General features: G+C 53.3%; 1 protein-coding gene across 1 annotated transcript in view; it reads left to right on the forward strand.

Moving 5' to 3' along the window:
- FAM135B (family with sequence similarity 135 member B) overlaps positions 1 to 21,584 on the forward strand; it is a 97,482-nt gene that overhangs the window by 63,472 nt on the left and 12,426 nt on the right. Inside the window, 9 exon segments of the mRNA XM_006753261.2 lie at positions 2,553 to 2,623; positions 3,710 to 3,883; positions 7,299 to 7,425; positions 14,713 to 14,866; positions 15,980 to 16,029; positions 16,434 to 16,589; positions 17,321 to 17,394; positions 18,086 to 18,240; positions 20,521 to 21,584. The exon segment at positions 20,521 to 21,584 is cut by the window's right edge and continues 55 nt beyond it. Of these exon segments, the coding sequence (XP_006753324.1) occupies positions 2,553 to 2,623; positions 3,710 to 3,883; positions 7,299 to 7,425; positions 14,713 to 14,866; positions 15,980 to 16,029; positions 16,434 to 16,589; positions 17,321 to 17,394; positions 18,086 to 18,240; positions 20,521 to 21,584 (2,025 nt within the window).

Below are 21,584 nucleotides of genomic sequence, written 5' to 3' on the forward strand. Positions count from 1 at the left end.
TGCATCCGTGTCTCTGGACCTGTTTTGCTCGTCAGTTGATTTTGTTCATCAGATTCCACCTGTGAGGGAGATCCTGCGATACTGGTCGTTCCCTGACTGGCTTGTGTTGCTTAGCGCAGCGGTTTGTCCACGTTAGATAAGACCGTATGTGGAGGCTGGGGCGCCCTGCCTGCTTGGGAGTGAGTCTGCAGTAAGTACTAGCTGCTGCGCTTTCACTACCATGGACAAAGGAGCTTCCTGGTGCAGGAAAGAAAGAAGGAAAGAACCGAAGGGAAGGAAGGAGGGAGAAAAGGACCCTTGAAGGGAGGCGATGGCATTAACCAAGGAAAGGCGGAGCCATAGAAGGACCCAGTACATGTGCATGTGAATGTGTGTGCATGAGTGTGTGAGCATGTGTGCATATACGAGCGTGTGTGTGCATGTGTGCAAGTGCAAGTGTGTGTGTGTGTGTGTGTGTGTGTGTGTGACCCTCCGATGATGGACCAAGGGATGGCCCAGAGCTCAGCTCAGCAGGCAGCGATGAAATGAATGGTGAGAGAGGGCAGTGACTTCATCCCGGAACACCTTGCAGTGAAATATTTTGGAGACATCGGTGAAGTCATAATTGGGCTCAGTCCAGCCCCGCTCGTCCCGGCCCGGCTTCCCTCCAAGTCCAGAGGAGCTGCCACGAGCCTGGATCTGGAGCGCTCCGTGCATCTTCGCTCCGGGCAAAAGCTCCCCCACAAGGTGGTTGGGAGGCCCCCGTGCCAGGCTCCCTTCCTGGGGCTGCACAGGAGGTTGCGACGCTTGGGCTGTGTGTACACAGCGAGTTTCCTGATTATGCAAAACAGAGCGCGGAGATGAAGTTATTCATAGCCCTTGGACCCAGCAAAATGTTAACTTTTAAAGGCTTTTTTTTTTTTACAACAAATTTTAAAACACTGGGGGCCTAAAGATAAATTCCACCCATATGTCTTAGCCTGAGTTAAGCTTCCAGGAATATACTTCCAAAGAGGTGAGACAGTGCCATCCCTGCAGGAGGAGAACATTCTGGCAAAGGAACGAAGCCCAAAGCGGTGGGGGAGATGAGCTTTATTTATTCCTCAAGATGCATTTGTGTTTCCTGTGGCGGCTCTGTTCCTGCGCCAGGGCCAGAAGGAATCTGAGTGACACTGTCCCTTAATGATGCCAGACGACGGGGTGCTGGGCAAGAAATGGGCGGGGGGTTGGCTGCCGGGCTCAGCCACAGGCAGAGGCAGGCAGAGCCTCAGGGAGCCTGAGCCAAGCAGAGCTTCCAACTGCATGGCCTGATCAGGGGTGGGTCTCCCTCCCTCCCGCCCGCCCTCCCTTCCTTTTTTCTTTCCTGAGCTGAAATCTATAATAGAAACGTGCAATTGCCTGATTTTGAAATGTTTGCAACTTTCTGAGGACGAAGCCAAATGTGTCTTCAGATGGAATTTGGCTCACAAGCTTCCGGGCTATAAACCTGAAACAAACAAATGTACTAGCAATGGGAAGCCTTGACTGTGAAGATCGAGACAGGCAGGGTGTTGTGGGTTATGGGGGAGCAGGGGGTCCCTGCTGAGTAGGGCCAGTGGTGAGGTCTGGTATTGAGCAAGCAGCTCCCCTTTGCGGGGGAGGGAGGCGGTGCTTCCTGTGGGCAAGGAAGGGCGGGTGCATCCTTAGATGTGTGTGAGCATCGACAGGTGGGACAGGTAGACGCCAGTGCGAATGAACACAAACAGAGCTGTGGCAAGCTCAGAAGGGGTGCAGCCTTGGCGAGGCCATAAAATGCCGAAGCGTCTTAAAGCATAAATGGTGACATGGCAAAGGATGGGCTTCCTCAGGATGGTGAGCCACCTCGGGAAATGACGCCACTGCCCCAGCATTGGGCTCCCTATACACCTGAACATGGTGCCCGTGGGCAGAGGTGACAACACCTCCAATGTTACCCACCGCTAGCCAGGTGGCTTTCCCCGTCCCCCAGCAGGCGCTGGTCTGGGACACGGTTCTCCTGCTTAGAATGACTCCACATCAGCCCAGCCAGCGTGGCTCAGTTGTTGAGCTTCCATCTATGAACCAGGAGGTCACAGTTCGATTCCTGGTCTGGGCACAAGCCCAGGTTGCAGGCTCAATCCCCAGTAGGGGGTGTATAGGAGGCAGCAGATCAAAGATTCTCTCTCATCATTGATGTTTCTCCCTCCTTCTCTTTCCTCTCTGAAATCAATAAAAAAAAATAATAATAATTTCATGTCAAATCTGTTTGGGGAACGAGGTCCTTGAGATTCTGCAATGTAGAACAATTGTTTAACTAGCATTTCTTTGGCCAATGGGATTCTCCCCCAAATTTGACTGCATCAGTCCCTCCCATTTTCCATGCAATGCGCACAGACACCCTGTCCCACCAGAGTTCCGGGCACATGCATGGACCGGTGTGATCTCACATCACTGCTTCCTGGTGAGATTGCTCTTCTAGACGTTGGACAGACCGGCCTGAGTTGTCAGATTCAGCCTCCCCACTCACAGTTCCCAGACCTGACCCCGAACTCCCGCGAGCTCTGTTTCTCCTGCAGGTGGAAGAGGCCCTGAGTGAAGTCGACTTTGAGCTCAAGGTGGACCTGCACTTCACGGACAGCGAACAGCAGTGAGTGCCCTTGAACTTGTGAATCCTGGCACCACATTCCCTCCCCCAGCCCTTCCCCACCTGGGGCAGCTTCATGGCCATGAACCTCAGAACATCTTCAGAAATGCCTTTCTCTGACTGACTTATTCACTTAGCATAACACCTCCTAGGTCCACCCATGCTGTCACAAAGGGTAAGAATTTGCTCTTTTTAATTTTTAAAAAATGTTCTAAAAAGTATGTTTTATGATTTCAGAAAGGGAGGGAATGGGAGGGAGAGAGAGGAACATCAATGATGAGAGAAAGTCATTGATTGGCTGCCTCTTGCACGCCCCACACTCGGGATGGAGCCCTCAACCTGGGCATGTGCCTTGACTGGGACTTGAACAGTGATCTCCTGGTTCGTAGGTCAATGCTCAACCACTGAGCCATGCTGGCTGGGCAGATTTTGCTCTTTCTTATGGCCGAGTAATGTTCCACTGTATATGTGCACCACAGCTTTTTAATCCTCTCATCTACTGACTGGAGTGGCTTTCATATCTTGGCTATTGTAAACGAAGGCTGCAATGAGTGTAGGGGTGCATACATTCTTTTACTTGCTCCTTTTAATAATCCAACATTTGGTCAACTCCTACAGTTTGCCATGGACTGTGCTAGGTGTTGGGATATGAGGTTGAATTTGTCACATCACCTGGTCTTAAGAGGTGGGGTCTAGTGGACAATGCAGACTCACAGAGGCAGCTCAGTGCTGCCATCTGTCGGGAAATAAAGTGAGTGTGGATGGGGAGCCAGGCAGGGTCCCCCCTGAGACGAGCCTCGGACAGAGTCTGGCTGTCCTTTCATCCTTGGCGGTGGGCTTGGAGGCAGTGACAGCGGAGCGCACATCCCAGATCTGCCAGGAAACAGCGGGACGTCTCTCTCCCCTCCTCCGAGCCTCAGTTTTCTCATCTGCCCGTCATGGGAAAGAGCTTCCGCCAGACGGCCTTTGCAGGGGTTGGATGACTGAGGCATGGCGGCGGGTGGCCGTGGTGAGGCTGTCACCCAGATCTGCCTGGACGGAGGCGGCAATGACGCCGTCACTCACCCGAGCCTCTCGCTTGCCTTGCAGGCTGCGGGACGCGGCGGGGGCCCCTGTGATCAGCAGCCGGACGCTCGGCTTACACTTCCACCCCCGCCGAGGCCTGCACCACCAGGTGCCCGTCATGTTCGACTATTTCCACCTGTCGGTGATCTCAGTGACCGTCCACGCCGCCCTGGTGGCCCTGCAGCAGCCCCTGATCAGGTACGGCGCCGGGAGCCCGAGGGCACCTGCTGGTCACACCACCATGGAGGGGGCCTGAGGGACACGGAGGTGGCAGCGTCGGTCAGCACTGACCAGAGATGCTCCTCCCAGGCTGCGGGTGGGGCGCAGAGCCGCACTGCCGGGCAGGGAGAGGTGGGCGGGGCAGCTGAGGGCACCAGGAGCCCAGGGGGCACAGGCCCAGGTCGGATAAGAGACCCAACCCGAAGACTTGGCTGCTACACCTGGCTCGGCTGTGCCTCAGTGGGCCTATTCGAGAAGTCAGGCGACGGCCCTGAGACCCCTGCTCTTCCTCTCTAACAGGAACGGGTCCTGTCCATCGAGGTTTCGTGATTCTCAGGGCGGGCAGTGGCCGGGCAGGGCAGGGCAGGGCTGGTGCCTCCCCACTCGCAGGAGAGGAGCTCGATGGAAACACTGGCTCGGGCTCCTCCTCGGGGGTAAAAATAGACCAGCACCCGCCCTCTCATCTGCAGGAAGGGCTCTGTTTGTTCGCTCACAGTGTCTGGGAACAAAGACAGCTCTTGAATTTCATAGGAAATGCCTGTCAAATAGGGCAAGCCCTGGCTTTTCTAGAAAAGCCATTTCCAAGGCGTCGGGTAAATCCAATCAGAAGAAAGCAGGTGTGAAATGAAAACTTAGCCTAGAAAGACCCGTCCCTTCCTGAGGCCGACAGAGGAGAGACCCAGTTTCACCCCCTCGAGGACCATCGGGTGTCAGTTGAGGGATTCAGATCCACTGAATGGATCAAGACCTCGCTTTCATCAGGTAATGAGGCATTTTATAAAATTATATTTCTATTGCTTTCAGAGAGGAAGGGAGAGGGAGAGAGAGAGAAGCATCAATGATGAGAGAGAATCATTGATCAGCTACCTCCTGCATGACCCCCATGCAGGGGATCGAGCCTGCACCCGGGGCATGTGCCCTGACCAGGAATCAGACTCTGACCTCCTGGTTCATTGGTCGATGCTCAACCACTGAGTCATGCCACCCAGGCAGTGAGTTATTTTATTAATTTATAGTTTGTCCCCCGAATGTGCCACACGTCTCCTTGCTCAAATGTATGCTATATTTCTTCTGGAATGTTCCTTCCCAGCAAGCTGGACACTTGCTTCATATCTCAGTTAGAAGCAAATCAGCCTGAAGAGTCTATTACCCTTGATTGGATTTGTGGTGTCATCAGCAATAGCTGTAGAACCACAATAATGACCACGTTAGATTTTATTTCCTTTGTGGTGTGACCGGCAATAGCTACAGGCCTTTATGGAATCATCTCTATTCATCAGCCACAGCACTTAAAGCTGCACTCGTCTGGCCCCATGAAACCCTCATAATAACCCCCAGAAACAGAGGCCCCAGGATGTTTAAAAATAATTCCCAGCCTTGGCCGGCATTGCTCAGTGATTAGAGTGTCAGCCTGTGCTTTTTGGAATCAAAAGGTCGCACGTTCAATTCCTGGTCAAGGGCACATGCCTTGGTTGCAGGTTCCCTCCCAGCCCTGGTCAGGGTGCAAGCAGGAGACAACCGATCAATGTGTGTGTCTCACACATGTCTCTCTCTCTCTCTCTACCTCCCCCGCTCTCCCTCTCCTGCTCTCTGAAAAAACAGTGGAAAAAATATCCTCAGGTGAGGATTAACAAAAAAATAAAAATAACCTACTCCCTTGTCACAGAGCTGATAGGCGCTGCTGCTGGGCTTGAACCCTGGCCGCCTGGGCACACTGGCTGCCTCTTAATATCTGTCCACACTCTGACTGGGCGACATCCCTCACTCCTCATCCTTCCACCCAGTTTGGCTTATAAACTGCTCTACACTCACTGGCCTGAGTTCGCCTCTCGTATTCCTCCTGCCTCTCTCTAGCCCAGTGGTTCCCAGCGTGGGGCACACTCCCCACAGGGGGTGGGGGCAATTTGATTTTTAAGGGGGGCAATTTGAGAATGAGTTATTAACTGAATTTTTTGCATTTCTTATGGTTCTAGGGGCCTCATATGCAGCATATAAACATATGTTGTGACATTTATGCATGTCAGGTCTCTATTATATTTTTGAAACTTTATTTGCTATTTCTTCATGTCACTTCATATTATTATTATTATTTTTTAACAGTTCCTTAGTGATTTCTTCCTCAGTACTTCAGCTGTCCTTTCGTTCTTTCATTTTTCTCTTTCACGGATGCCATGTTCGTTGGAAGCTTGTTTAGACCAAGTTAATGGCCTTTTGAGCTTCCTACACATGACTAGGAGTCACTTTTTGAATAATAAGAATTCTATGTCACTGGGGGATAGGGCATCAGGATTTTAAAAATGCTTAGGTGGGGCATGGCCAACAAAAGGTTAGAGACCACTGCTCTAGACCAAAGTGTGTTTACCCTGAGGGCTGTGCCGTAATCACATTGCTACTGTAACCCCGACTCAGCCCAGTACATGGCAGGCGCCCACTGAATACCTGACTATGTGAATGAAGCAGAAATACAGTGCTCACTTCATCTCCCCACCATCTCCCTCCCTTGCAGAGTCCCTCCTGGGCACCTGTGCTTCATGATGTCATCTGAGGGTATTTATCCTCAGGGCCTCTTTGCCATCAGAGGCTTGGAATCTCCCTGCAGGAAGAAGAATGCCCATAAAATAGTCTTGACAGTGGAAGACAATTGAGGTTAGGGTAATGAATAAAAGAGATGGAGAGAAAGAGGCCATGAGAACACGGAGGCTTTGTCACTCCATCAATGGAGGAAAATCACAAAGGTGAAGGAGGTGGTCATGAGCCCAAATACGAGAAATCCAAGTGATTGCGTCGGCTTCTGAATCCCCTTTCATCTGCCTGTGACCATCGCCTTCACGCCCATCAGCTGGTCTTCCTGTTGACTTGCCGAGCTGGGCGGGGCCTGTACAGTTGTCCATGGAACAGATTACAGCATCTCCAACCGGCATCGACCTTGTGGGCTTCCTCATCACAGCAGTCTGACAGCCATGATCCTACTAGGACCGCCCCTTCTATGGGACTTGTCTTGTGGGCTCCCCAGCCATTTCCCCAAGGAACTGACTTGGTGGAATCATCTTTCTCAACATGTGGGTCGTGACCCCTTTGGGGGTCGAACGTCCCTTTCACAGGAGTCGCCTAAGACCATCAGAAAACACATATATAATTACATATCGTTTTTGTGTTGAATCACTATGCTTTAATTATGTTCAATCTGTAACAATGAAAATATATCCTGCCTATCAGATATTTACATTACGATTCATAACAGTAGCAAAATTACAGTTAGGAAGTAGCAACGAAAGTAATTTTATGGTTGGGGGTCACCACAACATGAGGAACTGTATAAAAGGGTCGCGGCATTAGGAAGGTTGAGAACCACTGCTCTACATTCTTTCTCTGTCCTCACTTCTCTCCTCTTCAGTTTTACTCGCCCAGGACGAGGCTCCTGGCTTGGAAAGGGCAGCCCGGATGCGGGCCCGGAGCAGTCCAGCCTTTCCCTGGAGAACCTGGTCTTCGGAGCTGGATACTGCAAGCCGACTTCTTCCGAGGTACGTCAGCGTGGGGCTGGGCAGTGGCTCTGAGACCAGCAAACGTCGCTTTGAGTGTGTGGGGGGTGGGCGGTATTCAATCAAGCGCCAGCTGCTTCAATCGTCCCACGTAGAGAGTCGTTGCGCTGTTTTGCGCTGGGTAATGTCTGTCCCTCCCTGTCACCTGTCCCTCCGGCCCTTGTTTTAATTGCTGCTGCTTCCCTCAGACATATTCCAGCTGCCAGGCCTGGGGCAGACACTGAGGATCCGGTCTGCGTGCGGCACCCCTTTGACCTGGTTCCTTGAAGGATGTGGTTCTCTGGGGGCCACGGGGCATGTTGTGTGGGGCTCCCCGAGGTGGCATGGGAGTGCCGGGGGGCTGCCCTGGGGGACTTCTGAAACCTTAGGCCTGTGTGGGTGGCAGCTGGGGTCCCTGGGGCTCACTTAGCCCATCTGATTCTGTTGCATCTACGGAGGTCAAGGGTGACCGGCCACATCTCTCCCTCTGAGCTGTGGTGACGGGAGAGAGAAAAGTCTGGTCTCAGACACCTGCCGTGCTCAGTACGAGGTGACTTGGGGGCGGGAGGTTCCTTCACCTCAGGTTCCTCAGCTCTAACATGGGGTGACTGTTTTAGAGCGGTTTCAGGAGTTCATATGTGTCAAAACACGACCGAAGTAGACTCCTAGCAGGCATGTGACACGCATCCTTTTTAAACATTCTTCTTGGCTACTTTGGGGAATGTGTGTCAGAGCAGACACCCTCGTTTCCCCCGGAGTCAGGTAGAATGCGTATTTGTGGGTGCAGCTGTGAGCTTGCTCTCAGGGCGCAGCTCCATGGGTGGCTTTCGGGACCCGATTCTCTTCCGTGCATCGTCCATCTGGGCCCATCCAAAGCTTCAGGCTCAGCCCTGCACCCACTGCTGCCTACCCACCTGGCAGGGGCTGCAGGCAAAGAATGAAGCCCCCCCCCCACTACTTCCCTGGGGCTGTGCCTCCACATCCCTAAGAAGCAGGTGCCTTAAGGGATCGCACTGCAGCCTCACAGACTGCAGCCCCAGCAGGAGCAGGGAGCAGGAGCTCCTCCCACACGGGCTCCTGTGAGAGGCCTTTGCACAGGGGCTGGTGGTGAGACCAAGCACTGGCCGGAGGGTTGCTGTGACGTGTGTGTCCCTTTGTCCTCAGCCCCTCACCCTCAGCCCCTTCTGACAGCTTCAGATTTAGGGCCTGAGGGAGGCTCGCTCTCCTACCCATTGCAAGCCCGCAGCTTTGCCTGGGGAATTATTTCCCCTCCAACTCCCGGCTTATCTGTCAAAAGGGGTTGGAATGCCTGCCTCTCGGGGTTGCTGAGATTAAATGAATAAGCTTATGAAAGCCTTGAGCTTCCAGCCTGGCACAGCAGTGATCCGGAAATCCCTGGGCTGGCATTATATTCCTTTTAGTTGATCCACATCATTAAACTGGATGATAATTAAGTCGGATGTGACTCCAGGAGCCCCAGTGTGGTCTCGTGGGCAGGACACTCGATGAAGGGACTTCGATAATGTAGTTCTGTTCTTGGCTTCAGCACTAACCTGCTGTGTGACCCTGAGTCCAATGCTTGCCCTCTCTGGGTCTCAGTGTCCCATGGAAGGGAGATTGGGTGAGATTGCCCTGGAGGCCTCTGTGCTGTTTGCATGAGAGACAGAGCACCCTCACAGAGTCGCTGTGCTCTGTGTGCAATCCATTCAGCAGACTAGTGGACGGGGTGCACTGGGCCCGAGGCCCCTCCCTGCCTCTCTGCCCTGGATCTCAGATTTGCGCTGCCCCCAGGAGAGCAGAGCGGCAGGTAGGCGGCAGGAGGGAGGCCTGTGTTCCACCACCAGCCTCCCACACTGCCATGCCCTGTGCATCCCCGCCTCCCCGCCCTGCGCCTCGTACAGGCTGTTCTTCCTCTGACATACAGCAGGAACGCTCCCTGCGTCCTCTGGGCGCATAACTGCTCCGACTGAGCAAATACAAGCCATAACGTGGGCACAGCTGTTCACCGAGCAGTTCAGCCTTGACAGGGGTTCCTGCAAAGAATAGTGGTACTCCCGGCCCTGGCCTTGCAGTAAAGAAATCCACATTGAAAGGGACTCCGCACTTCCTTGCCGTGGTCCTCGAGTCTAAGTCAGTGAGCCATCTGGGACTCACTCTCCTTCCCCCGTCAGTAAAGTATCAGCAATACTTTGGGGTGTCGACAAGAGGGACAGCGCACACCCCGGTGACGAAAGCTGCCGGGAGTAGGTTCCAGGCTTAGCGATTCTAGAAGCCAACGGAGAACTCGCTGTTGTCATCCTCCCCTCAAAAATATCAGCCTGTCCTCCCGATCCGCGTCCTGTTTTCCCTGAAAAATGAGCAGGGCCCATGGAATCTTCCCAGCCCCACGCTGGCTGCCTCCGGTCTTCTGCGTAATTGAATGTATTTGATAGTTCCGATCATCCTGAGAAATCACTTTACAAATATTGAAATAATAGGAGATCCATCAGAGCACCAGCGGTGTAACATTACCTTTGGTTCCCATGGCAACCAGGGCGCTCGTGTTCAGCGGGGTGGTTATTAATGGCATTTGCCCCGGCCGCGTGTTGGGTTGGCTCAGTAAGCGCGCACCCGGGGTGTTTATCATCACCTGCCGTGCGTGCAGCTCATTTCGACTTGTGTCTATTGTGGGGATTTTAGAAATGGTTTTTCACTTGCTCGTTTGGTTCTATTTGATTTTTCAGAAGGTATGTGGCCAGCGTCTGGTAAGCAGCGTCTTGGCTGTGTTGCTTCGTCTGTCCTCTGTGTGTGTGTTTTGGGAAGGCAGGTCACTGAACGGGTTCAAGGGGACCTCTGGGGTGTAGACTCGGTGGCTGTGGGACACCTCAGGAAGCAGGGAACCCAGCACCCAGAAAGCAGAAGGGAGGAGGGATACTCACTGAGCAGCGACTGTGCTGCCCACGGTGCTCACTTTTTGCCAGCGCAGTGATCTCCTCCGAGACTTCTAACGTCCACGAACATTTTAAAGTAAGAGACCCATTCTATAGGTGAGCAAACTAAGAATCTGAGAGTCCAGGCATCCTTCCCAATGGTAGTTGTTTGAACCAGAATTCGAACCCAGCTCTAGATACCTCTGGAGTGAGTGTTCTCTTGCGTGTAGTTACACTTATGTGAGCTCGGCCCACCCTTGTTCTCATGGTTGATGTATTTAGAGTGGTTGGCGCATGGCCAATACGGAATTAATTTTCCTGCTCCTGTTTTTACTGGTCTCATTTCCTTTAGTACAGTTACAATTAGAAGTAATAGAAGTAGAATGATTCCTCGTTTTGCTCATGTGCACACAAAAATTGCAATTTGCAAAGCAGTGTTAGAATCCAGGGTGACACACAATCCCTCATGTTTTTAAAATGTCTACATGGTGATTTTTATGAAACACATACACCTGATCGAATTGGAGAATAGAACTGGTTTTCCTTAAATCAGAGCCTTCCTTCAAATTAGATCATAAGAACAAAGACATTCGTCAGGAAAGTGTGGGGTTCTGTGATGCTCTGAAAACTAGATTTGCCTGTTCGGTGTGAGTAGTGGAATGTTCTTAATTAAATATGAAGAATGCCATGTGCCTACGGCTCACGGAATTGCTGAACATTGCACACCGTTTGGGGAGTAACTTTAACAAAAAAATACATGGAAATGAAATAGGCGCAATGAAAGTGCTGACACTGGATGTCTGAACAGATGGGTTCAGCATTTCCACTCGCGAAGTGTTCAGGAATTTCTACCCGACGGTGGTCACCTTGGCTGAGGATCTGTCTGCAGACCTGTGTGACCAGGCACAGCTGTACAATGGCCTGTGCATGTCATCCGAAGGCTCTGCAGCATCCATCACCTCTTCCAGAAAGCCTGCCCTGCCCATCCCACCACACATTCCTAGCTTCCTAAGGCTTCTCCTAATGGGACTCCACATTTCACAACTGGGTATTTGTGTCCTAGGTTCCTTCAACTAAAGAATTGTTTTCCTGCCCTCGCCGGTATGACTCAGTGGATAGAGCATCGGCCTGAGGACCAAAGGGTCCCGGATTTGATTCCAGTCAAGAGCATGTACCTCAGTTGCAGGCTCCTCCTCGGCCCGGGCCCTGGTTGGGGCATGTGCAGGAGGCAACCAAATCAATGTGTTTCTCTCAAATCAATATTTTTCTGTCTTTCCCTCTCCTTTCCACTCTCTCTAAAGATCAATGGAAAAATATCCTTGGGTAAGGATTTTAAAAGAAAAAAAAAAGTTGTTTCCCCTAGAGCCGTGGTTGGCAAACCGGCTCATGAGCCACATGAGGCTCTTTGGCCCCTTGAGTGTGGCTCTTCCTAAGCCTTAGGAGTACCCTAATTAAGTTAATAACAATGTACCTACCTATATAGTTTAAGTTTAAAAAATTTGGCTCTCAACAGACATTTCAATCATAGTGTTGATATTTGGCTCTGTTGACTAATGAGTTTGCTGACCACTGCCCTAGCGGGTAGGGTGTGAGGCGGAGGAGGGCACTAAGTTTAGAGCGGTTAGGATCATGATGATGAATGGTATGGAACTGGCCCTGTGCCTTGCTGGAGAATAGAGAGAAACCCAGTGGGACTCCCAATCATACTTATAGTCAACGGATGCATTTACCCAAGATGCATCATTCATTGGCACTAAGGTAACTCACAGGAGGGTTTTGAATTATTCAGGGTTAATATGTCAACTTATCTGATTACTAGCGAGTTCTTGCTTTTAAAGGTTTAAATCAGCCCGACTCTCTCGGGGATGTAGGAATTGAGCGATTCACTAAAGAAAATGCCATCGCATATGGAAGAGTTCATATGGAGTTCCTACTGATAATAACCCTAAGACTAATGGACCATGCCTTTGTCCTGCTTATGGGAAGTTTTCTTCTTGCTCTCTTGCCCAAAGAGGGCAGCGAGGGCCCTGTCCAAGGTGCTGCAGCTGGTGAGAGTTGGGAGGAGGTGAACTTGACCCCCTGACCCCAGGCTATTCCTGTAATTCCAAGCCCACTGAATTTTTAGGGCACTCTGTTGCTTTGCTTCATAAAATGGAAGTCAATAAAACTGGCCTTGCAGTGCCTTGGAGTCAGAACAGTATATTTTTAAAATCGCTGCTTAAAGCAGGCTCATACACAGAGAGGAAAGGAAAGCACGTTGAGGAATCAGGAAGGAAAACAGTGAGCAACAAGGATTGTCGGGCCTGATGCTCAGCCACACAGTGTGCGCTTGTCCTCCGCACCGGACAGCACGCTGAACTCTCAAAGGGCGGTGAGGACGAACACCGATGAGGGAGGACTTGCTCCCGAGGAGCCCTAAGAAAGTGCCCTTGTGAGCAGGGAGCAGGGCCAGAAACGGGGGCCTCGGGGCTCCTCGAAGCAGGCAGACTAGGGACCCATTCCCCCTGGAGCTGACGGCTTTATGAACCCCCTGTCGGCTTTTATTTCTGCTGAGTCACCGCTGACGGAGGCACTGCGGGACTAAATGAATGCCTCCGTCAGTGCACACAGACCGGCCGGCACCTGCCAGCCGCGGTTTCCGGAGGCCCAGGCGGCGCACCGAGAAAGGCCTTCCCCCGCTCGCACTCCGCTCGGGGAGTGTTTCCCCTGCGGCAGAGCGGAGTGGCTGCGTATAAGTCATTAGGCTCTTTGAGCCACAGTCTTTTGATCTGGGAAGTGGAAATAGGAGTTTGTATTATTTACTTATTTTTTATTTTATTTTAATTCTCACCTGAGGATGTTTTTCCATTGATTTTCTTTTAGAGAGAGGGAAAGACAGAGAGAAACATCGATGTGAGAGAAACACATCGATCGGTTGCCTCCTGTACATGCCCTTGGCCAGAATCGAACCCAGGACTTTTCAATCCATAGGCTGATGTTGTATCCACTGAACCTAATGGGCTAGGGCTGGATTCTTTATTATTTGGTCTGATAAGAAAGAACTCCAAGGCATGAGATGTGGTCACAGCAAGGAACAGAGAAATGTCCAGAGCATTCGCCAAATTGTGGATACATATGTGTGTGCTTTCAGGACACACCTGCACATATGAAGTGCACATGCACCCATGTATGCACATAGGCATGTGGACGTATTCTACAAGGATCCATCAGGAATGATGTGGTTCTGGTGAATGAGGCACTCTATGTTGTGTTTCCTCGGTAATATGGAGATGTTTACATATTTCTGTTCATTTTGAAAATCAGAATTGACGATCCAATGAGATGAAGCAGATGGTAGGACTCTTCAGATGCCTCGTCAGCAGTGGGTTCCTCTTGCTCCAGAGACCTGGGGAGTCCGACACGCACCTGCTTACACGCCCTGTTAGCTTTTCTACAGCCGCGCTGACGTCCGGTCTGAACACACTGGGAGAGAGTGGGGATGGGAGGGCGTGGGTCCCCCGAGTGCCTGTGAGCACAGACGTCTGAGAGATGGAAATTTTTGCTTCTGAAATGGGAAAGTCTTTTGATTCCAGTCCCTGTGTGTGGAATGTGTTGCTTAGGTTCAAACCAGCAGGGACCTCAGAACGGGAAACCGGGTTTGTCCGTGGCCCTGTGTGTGCACACTCAGAGCCTCGCACAGACGCTCGCCCAGCACCAATGACGTCACCTCCCACCTTCCTCCTAGTGCGCGTTTCTCCTCCTCAGCAGGGGCACTACGCCCCCCTTGCCTGAGGGCCTTGCTGAATTCCTCATCTCCCTGGGAAAGGGAGCCTCCCTGTCTGTCCCCATGGCCCAGCGGTTCTCAACCTGTGGGTTGCGACCCCTTTGGGGGTCGAACGACCCTTTCACAGGGGTCACCTAAGACCATCAGAAAACACATATATAATTACATATTATTTTGTGATTAATCAGTATGCTTTGATTATGTTCAATGTCTAACAATGAAAATACATCCTGCACATCAGATATTTACACGACGATTCATCACAGTAGCAAAGTTACAGTTACGAAGTAGCAACGAAAATAATTTCATGGTTGGGGTCACCACACCATGAGGAGCTGTGTTAAAGGGTCGCGGCGTTAGGAAGGTTGAGAACCACTGCCATGGCCTCTCCTAGGGGTCGGGGGAGAGGCCGTGCTGGGTGCATTCAGTTGTCACAGCCTGCGAGGCCGGTCACCTCTGTCCCCCCCCTGCTGTTAGTGTGACTGTCACTGTCACCGTCCTCCTGTGACGGTGGGGAGCCAGAGCTCGGCACATGGCGTGTTTGTCCCCCACACACAGGGCACTTCCCGCAGGCCCAGGCCATGCGACGGGCCTCAGCTTTGGTTTCTGTCCCAGCAGGGCAGCTTCTACGTGCCCTCAGAGAACTGCATGCAGCGCGCTCACAAGTGGCACCGGGGGCTGTGCCTGCTGCTCCTGCACGCCTACCGGGGGCTCCGCGCCTACTTCCTGCTCATCATGAGGGATGTCCCAGAGCTGCCACACATGGAGCTGGGTAAGGGCCGGCCCAGGGAACACGCATCCCACAGCCCTTTCTCTGTCTACTGGGGTGCGAGCAAGTTCTCACGCTTCAGTAAACCTCCGAGTAACCAGGTTACTCAGGTCGGTATTTCTGTTCTGTGTGCCATTCTAGGAGGGAATCTTAGATGTGCAAATGTAGGAAGAAAAGACATAAGCAACTCGAGAAGCATGCATGCATTCATTCATTCATTCATTCACTCACCCACCGAACCTTTATTGATCACCTACTGTATACCTGACACTGTTGGAACATAATGGTAGTTTATAGCCTTGTCTTAATTAGGTGATAATTATGGCATTGCAAATTACAAGAGTGCACAAGAAATAAATACATATATAAAGAAATAATAAGAAATAAATACAAATATACCCTTTAACATGGATGACCACAGAGACCTCAGTGGCCTCACAATAGTTTTCTGGGGATGAATTGCTTCCTGCCCATCACCAGACATTGTGGAGACCATTGGACCTCTTGATTGACAGATGGTGGAACTGAAGCTCAGAGAGGTCAAATGATGGCTCAGGGTCACAGCAGCGTGTGGCCGCACCATGTCAGGAGTGCAGGGGTCCTGCAATGACTCCCAGGGTAGGGTCCTGGCTTCATGCTACTCACTCCCAGCAGGTGGAATGTCAAGGTTCCGTTCAAAGTCCTCTAATGAGGCCCCTGTGCCCCTAGACCAGAAGCCAGGTCCTTAGCCTGGGATTCAAGGTCAACAAGAGAAACCCCCCGGGTCCCTCAGCTTCTCTCGGCTCTGCGGCTCCACCTCACTGGACTTCCAATCATCATCAGTGCAATGGAGATGCAAACCTGGTCCCACATGTGTGAAGCATATGTGTGTGAGTGTGAGTGTGTGTGCACCATATGTACTTGCAAAGGCACCAAAGAAGGTGGAGTCACTTTGAACTTGCACCAGGAGCCCTTGTTGGCTTTGTGGTGGGTGACATCACAGGCTCCAAGTCAGGTTCATCCCCTTTGCCACCCGGAGCCAGAGGGCAGTAGGGATAGACGGAAAGAGAGTCCTTGGGCAGTGGCTGCGTGCCAGGGCGTGTCCGTCTTATTGTGCACTGTCCTTTCTTTTCCCAGAGTCCCTCGCTATTGAAGAAACACTGAATCGGCTGTGCTTGGAGCTACAGGTAATGGGAGAACCGTCCTCTCCAGTCTGAACAGCTGGGGTTATGCCAGGCAGACATGGTTGCTCACTTGGTAAAGAAATCAGAGCTGAGCCCAGCCGGTGTGGCTCAGTGATTGAGCTTTGACCTATAAACCAGGAGGTCATGATTTGATTCCCTGTCAGGGCACATGCCCAGGTGTCAGGCTCCATCCCCAGTGTGGCGTGTACAGGAGGCAGCTGATCCATGGTTCTCATCATTGATGCTTCTATCTCTCTCTCCTTCCTTCCCCTCTGAAAACGATAAAGACACACACACACACACACACACACACACACACAATGGGGAAGTTGGTGAAGACGCCAGGGAGGAGACTGTAGTCGCTTCCTGGAGGAGGGGCCTTTACCGCCGCCGCTCTGCCCCCTCAGATGCTGAACAACCCAGAGAAGATAGCCGAACAGATAAGCAAGGACCTCGCCTGGCTGGCCGCCCACCTGATGGCCCTGTGGACCCAGTTCCTCGACACGGTGACGCTGCACGCCCACGTGACCGCTTACCTCACACAGGAGCATCACACCCTGCGGGTGAGGGACCACAGCAGGGGGTCTGTTGGGCAGAATGGGAATTGGGGTTGACTCTGCAGATGGCGGGTGGGGCAGGGGTAGACCACCCCCTGCACAGGCATGAGATGTCTTTGAACTTAGCCTCTCACACCTTGGCTCTGCATTCATGACACACCTCCCTCGGCTGCCAGATGAGAGCAGAGTCCGTCGCAGGGGTATCACACGTGTTTTGAAAAGTATTTAAAAACGTAGACATCCTTCTTGGCGTACTTTCGTGCTGCGAGCGTGGATGCGCCGTCTGCATCAGACCCCGTGGCTGAGTCTGCAGAGGTCTGGGGACATGCGCCGTCTCCTCGCGCACAGCGGGAGGACCCCGTGGCTGAGTCTGCAGAGGTCTGGGGACGCCCGTGCATGGCTGGCTTTGCACATTCTGTTTCGTCTGCATGCATTTATGGTCTCCGTGTTCACATGTCTTATACTCTAGTCGGAGAAATAAGCCCTAAGTAGAAAAATGACAGAAAGCGATGTAAGAACCGCTTCCTAAACGTGCGTTGACCTCTGTCCATAAGCCGTGCTGGGGTGAGAGCTGTGAGTGACAGAGGCCCCTACGGGGGAAGAGAAAGATTGTTCCAGAACTTGGGGGGTGGGCTCAGAGCCTCCCTTTGAGGCTGACGTCCGGGACCTCGATGTCCTTATAAACACCAGGGGACACCTGCCCATGAGTGGAACGGTTATGTGACTCTCGCCCTCAGGTGCGGAGGTTCTCCGAGGCCTTCTTCTACATGGAGCATCACAAGCTCGCCGTCCTGACCTTCCAGGAGAACCTGTGAGTAGCCCTCCCGCCCGCGCCGCACCCTAGGAGGCTGCACCCGAGACGGCATTGTTCAACGCGCCGCCGCCCTTCGCCCTTGGCCGCCAGCCCTGTGGGAGCAGGGTCTTCCCGCCTCTGCCCGCCGGGCTGCGTGCTCTGTGCAGGGGGGAGGTCGGCGGACCGCAGAGGCAAGGCTGGCGGGGCAGGGTCCCAGCCCTGCCTCCTCGTGCCGAGTGTCATTGTGGTTCTACAGACAGAACCCGGCTCCCAGGCCCCGGAAGGCGCCTGCGGCGAGACCATAAGTATTTGAGACAAGACCCAGGGACTTCGCCGTGGCTGTGAAATGCCTTTAGCATAAGATTTAAGACGGAACTCCCTCATGGAGGGGACTGATGAATGTTTAAGTTCCCCTTTCTCCAAAATTAAAGAAAAAATTAAAACCTACTCAGAAAAGTCAGAGGGTTGACAGATGGGGTCCTCCCCTCTCCGGATTCCCTGGCGAGCAGAACAGCGTCCCCAAGACGTGTTGGCCTTGGCCACACAAGTCCCACGAGGGCCATGGGGGCGGGGAGGAAAGGGCGGCGGACAGGCGGCGAGGTCAGGTCCCAGTGTGCTGAACATTCCTGAAGGTTTTCCTGGGAGAAGGGGGCGGGCGGCCAGTTGAAAGCCTGTAACTCTTCGGATGCTCCCCGGGCCGTGCCCCCAGGGTGCAGTCGCACAGCCAGCTGTCCCTGGACCTGCGGAACTCCGAGTACCTGAGCACCATGCCCCCGCTGCCCGCCGAGTGCCTGGACATAGATGGCGACGGCAGCACCCTGCCCGTCATCTTCGAGGACAGATACGTGGACTGCCCCATGCCAGGTGTGTCTTGGTTTTGGAGACTTAAGAACAGCGCTTACCAGGGGCCCTGTCCATTGCTCTGTTCACGTCCCAACGGCAGTGGGACCGGGTGAGGGAAAGGGTTTCTTAAGCCCCAGTCGGTTTGGCTCAGTGGACAGCAAGTCAGCCCGCGGACTGAAGGGTCCCGGTTCCATTTTGGTCAAGGGCATGTATGTTGCAGGCTCGATCCCCGGCCTGGTCAGGGTGCGTGCAGGTGGCAGCCAGCCCCTGGGTCTCTCGCTTATCGATGTTTCGGGGCGGCTGAGAGCTGAGATTTGTAGCCTGTTTGAAAAGTCAGGTGACTTCCAGGGCAGCACAGCCTCAGGAAGGAGGATGCATTTGGCTCTCAGGTGAACCCTGCCACCTAGTGTCCACACCGTGTATGACGGCTGCAATGCGGCTCTCAGGTGACCCACTCTACATCCACTCTCTGCATGAGACCCTCTGCTCCTCTCATCGTTCCTCAGTCATAGAAGTGAAAGCAGCATGTTGCTCTTCGGGCAGCATCGGGCTTCCTCACTGGCCTCCCTACGTCCCATCCCAACCGTCCCGGATAAATCTGATCAATCTGTTACGTCTGCTCCAAGGACCCACCAATCACCTGCTGCCTGTACTAGGAGGCCCAGACTCCACATTTACACAGGGCGTTCAGGTGCATCCATCTAACCGTCTAACCTCACCCCCATTCCCTCTGGTCACTCTTGCTCCATCCACATGGGATACGTGAGGCCTGCCCAGATGCCAGGGCCTGTGCCCACGCCGCCCCCTTCCTGGCCCGACTCATCTCCTTCCTGCAAGACGGTGGATTCACAATCTGCAGGGCACAGCCCACGTTTCCTTTGGCAGGAGACCCAGCCACCGTTCTGCATGTTTCTCAATATTTTTTTAAAATACATTTTAGTTGATTTCAGAGAGGAAGGCGGAGGGAGAGAGAGAAACATCAGTGATGGGAGAGAATCACTGATCCGCTGCCTCCTGCATGCCTCCTACTGGGGGTCGAGCTCACAACCTGTGCATGTGCCCTGACTGGGAATCCAACCGTGACCTCCTGGTTCATAGGTTGATGCTCAACCACTGAGCCATGCCACCCAGGCCTTACTATTTCTTAAAACCCTTAGAAGCAGAGACTGGCTCAGGACTATAACGCATCCTCACTTCCCTCTCCCTAAGCCATGGCCAAGCACAGGGCTTTGACTGTAGGACATGTGAGTGCACCGTGTGTGGGACCAAATGAGGGTGAAGGTGCGGTTTTCCAAACCAATGCAGCCAGCTCCGGAGGCTCACTGCCTCGTTCAGCGGCATCTCGGTTCTCTTCAAGGCATTTACGAATGTGATTCTGTGACCACATGGCAGCCCCGGTGCTGGCCTTGGGGTGTAGATATTCCTAAAACACAGGCTCTTCTCTCCAATGGGAACAAGAAATGCACCATGGGTTACAGTGTGGTGGTAGGCGTGTTACATTGCATGTGGGTTATAGCATGGGGGTAGACGTGTTACATTCCATGTGGGTTATAGCATGGTGGTAGGCGTGTACTGTAATGTGTGCAGAGAGGATGCTGGGATACGCATTGAGGACGTCTAACTTGCTGTGGCCTGTGGGACGGCTCCCGGGGGAAGGGAAATTAGCTCAGCCTCTCGAGACGCAAAGAACGTGTCCAGCGAAGCAAGAGACCCATTTCCCTACGATCTTCATCCCAGTCCTTGACCCAACCATCGTAAGGGGGTGCGATGAGGGTCTCGCAGAGTCCCATGCATTTTTATGGGAGTGTCTCAGTGGCTTACTCCATGTTAATGTTCTATGGGGATTATAATCCTCAACATCTATTAAAACCATAAGGAGGATTTAAGCTTTTAAAGGAAAATAGAAGACCAGCCCCGCTCAGCCCACCTTCCCCCATCAGAGGCTGGCGTGGTGTCTCCTGGCACAAAGCCCCGCCCACCTAACCTCAGGGTTGGCTTTCCTGGCACTGCCAGCCCTGGCCAGAGCCGTCCCTTTGGCATAAACTGTCAGAGGACTCACCACCAGCACCTGGTTGCATGAGTATCGGGGCCCATGAAACAGACATTCCATTGCTTGGGAAATGCTGCGGGTTCAGATCACCTCCCAGGAACCAGGCCTAAGTCCAGCCTCATTTCTCCTGGTAGTCAGGCGTTTGGACACGTTGTGAGCACAGGTTCCTAAGTTGTGGTGGTGCTGCTGCTGCTGTTTCTTTCTTTTAAGAGGGCAGAGCTTGAGTGTTTACCCTAATTTCAATGTTCCAGCCACAAGTCCCGCCCGAATGAGTTTAAAAGACAGAGAAGAGGACCCTCTTGTAAACAGAAAGTCATCTTTTCGGGAAAACCTCACCCTGCCTACCCCGAAACCACCCCAAATGGGCTGCGATGAAGAGGTGCTTCGTGGGCCGGCGTCAGAGGAAGAGGTGGGCACCCCAAGTCCTGCGGACGTGCTTTCCGAGTCTCAGGTGTATCTGACGATTGGGGAGTCCCCGGACACAGCGGCTGTGCCTGCAGGTGAAGGTCGCACTGGCCAGAGGGCTGATGGTGGGATGGATTCACTGGCAGATGACGACCCGCCCGGAGGGAGTCCAGGCCCAGAGGATGGCTGGGGCCCGACGCTGGCCTACCTCGAGGTCAAGTCCAGCAATAAGCACCCAGGCCAAGCTGAACCCACAGTGGCCACGAGTGACCAGCACGGGGGTGGGCGCGTCCGTGAGAACCGTGAACTGGACAGCACTCTGCTAAGCACAGTGCTGGCAGGCGGGAGTCGTCAGCCTGCCGTCTCGTGGGAGAAAACCCCGCTCCTGGAGTCAAGGGCTCCCGGGAAGGGAGCCGACCAGGAGGCCAAGACGCTGCTGCTAAGTCTGAAGCCCTTCCCCAGGGAGCCTTGTGGGCCACTGAGCTCTGCTCTGAGGGATCCCCCGGAGGCCAGGGCTGCCCCGAGGGACCCTCCCCCAGAGGAGCAGGAGGAAGGGTCCGTGCTGTCCGGGGTCATCAAGAGATCGTTCTCCTTCATCTCGGATTCGGGCATTGAGAGTGAGCCGAGCTCCGTGGCCTGGTCTGAGGCCCGGGGCCGGGCCCTGGAGGTGCCCAGTGACCGGGAAGTGTCACACCCGCTGCTTCGCAGACACACCCCGCACAGGAACTCCCTGGAGGGCGGGCACACGGAGAGCAGCCTGAGCTTGCCCAGCGGGATCCAGGCGTCCCTCACCTCCATCAGCTCCCTGCCTTTTGAGGAGGAGGAGCGGGAGCTGGCGCTGCTCACCAAGCTGACCAAGTCGGCGTCGGCGCCCCAGATCAGTAGCCCAGAGGAGGCCACTGAAGACGCG

The sequence above is a fragment of the Myotis davidii genome, unplaced genomic scaffold, assembly GCF_000327345.1.
Source record: "Myotis davidii unplaced genomic scaffold, ASM32734v1 scaffold30, whole genome shotgun sequence".
Classification (NCBI taxonomy): Eukaryota; Metazoa; Chordata; class Mammalia; order Chiroptera; family Vespertilionidae; genus Myotis; species Myotis davidii.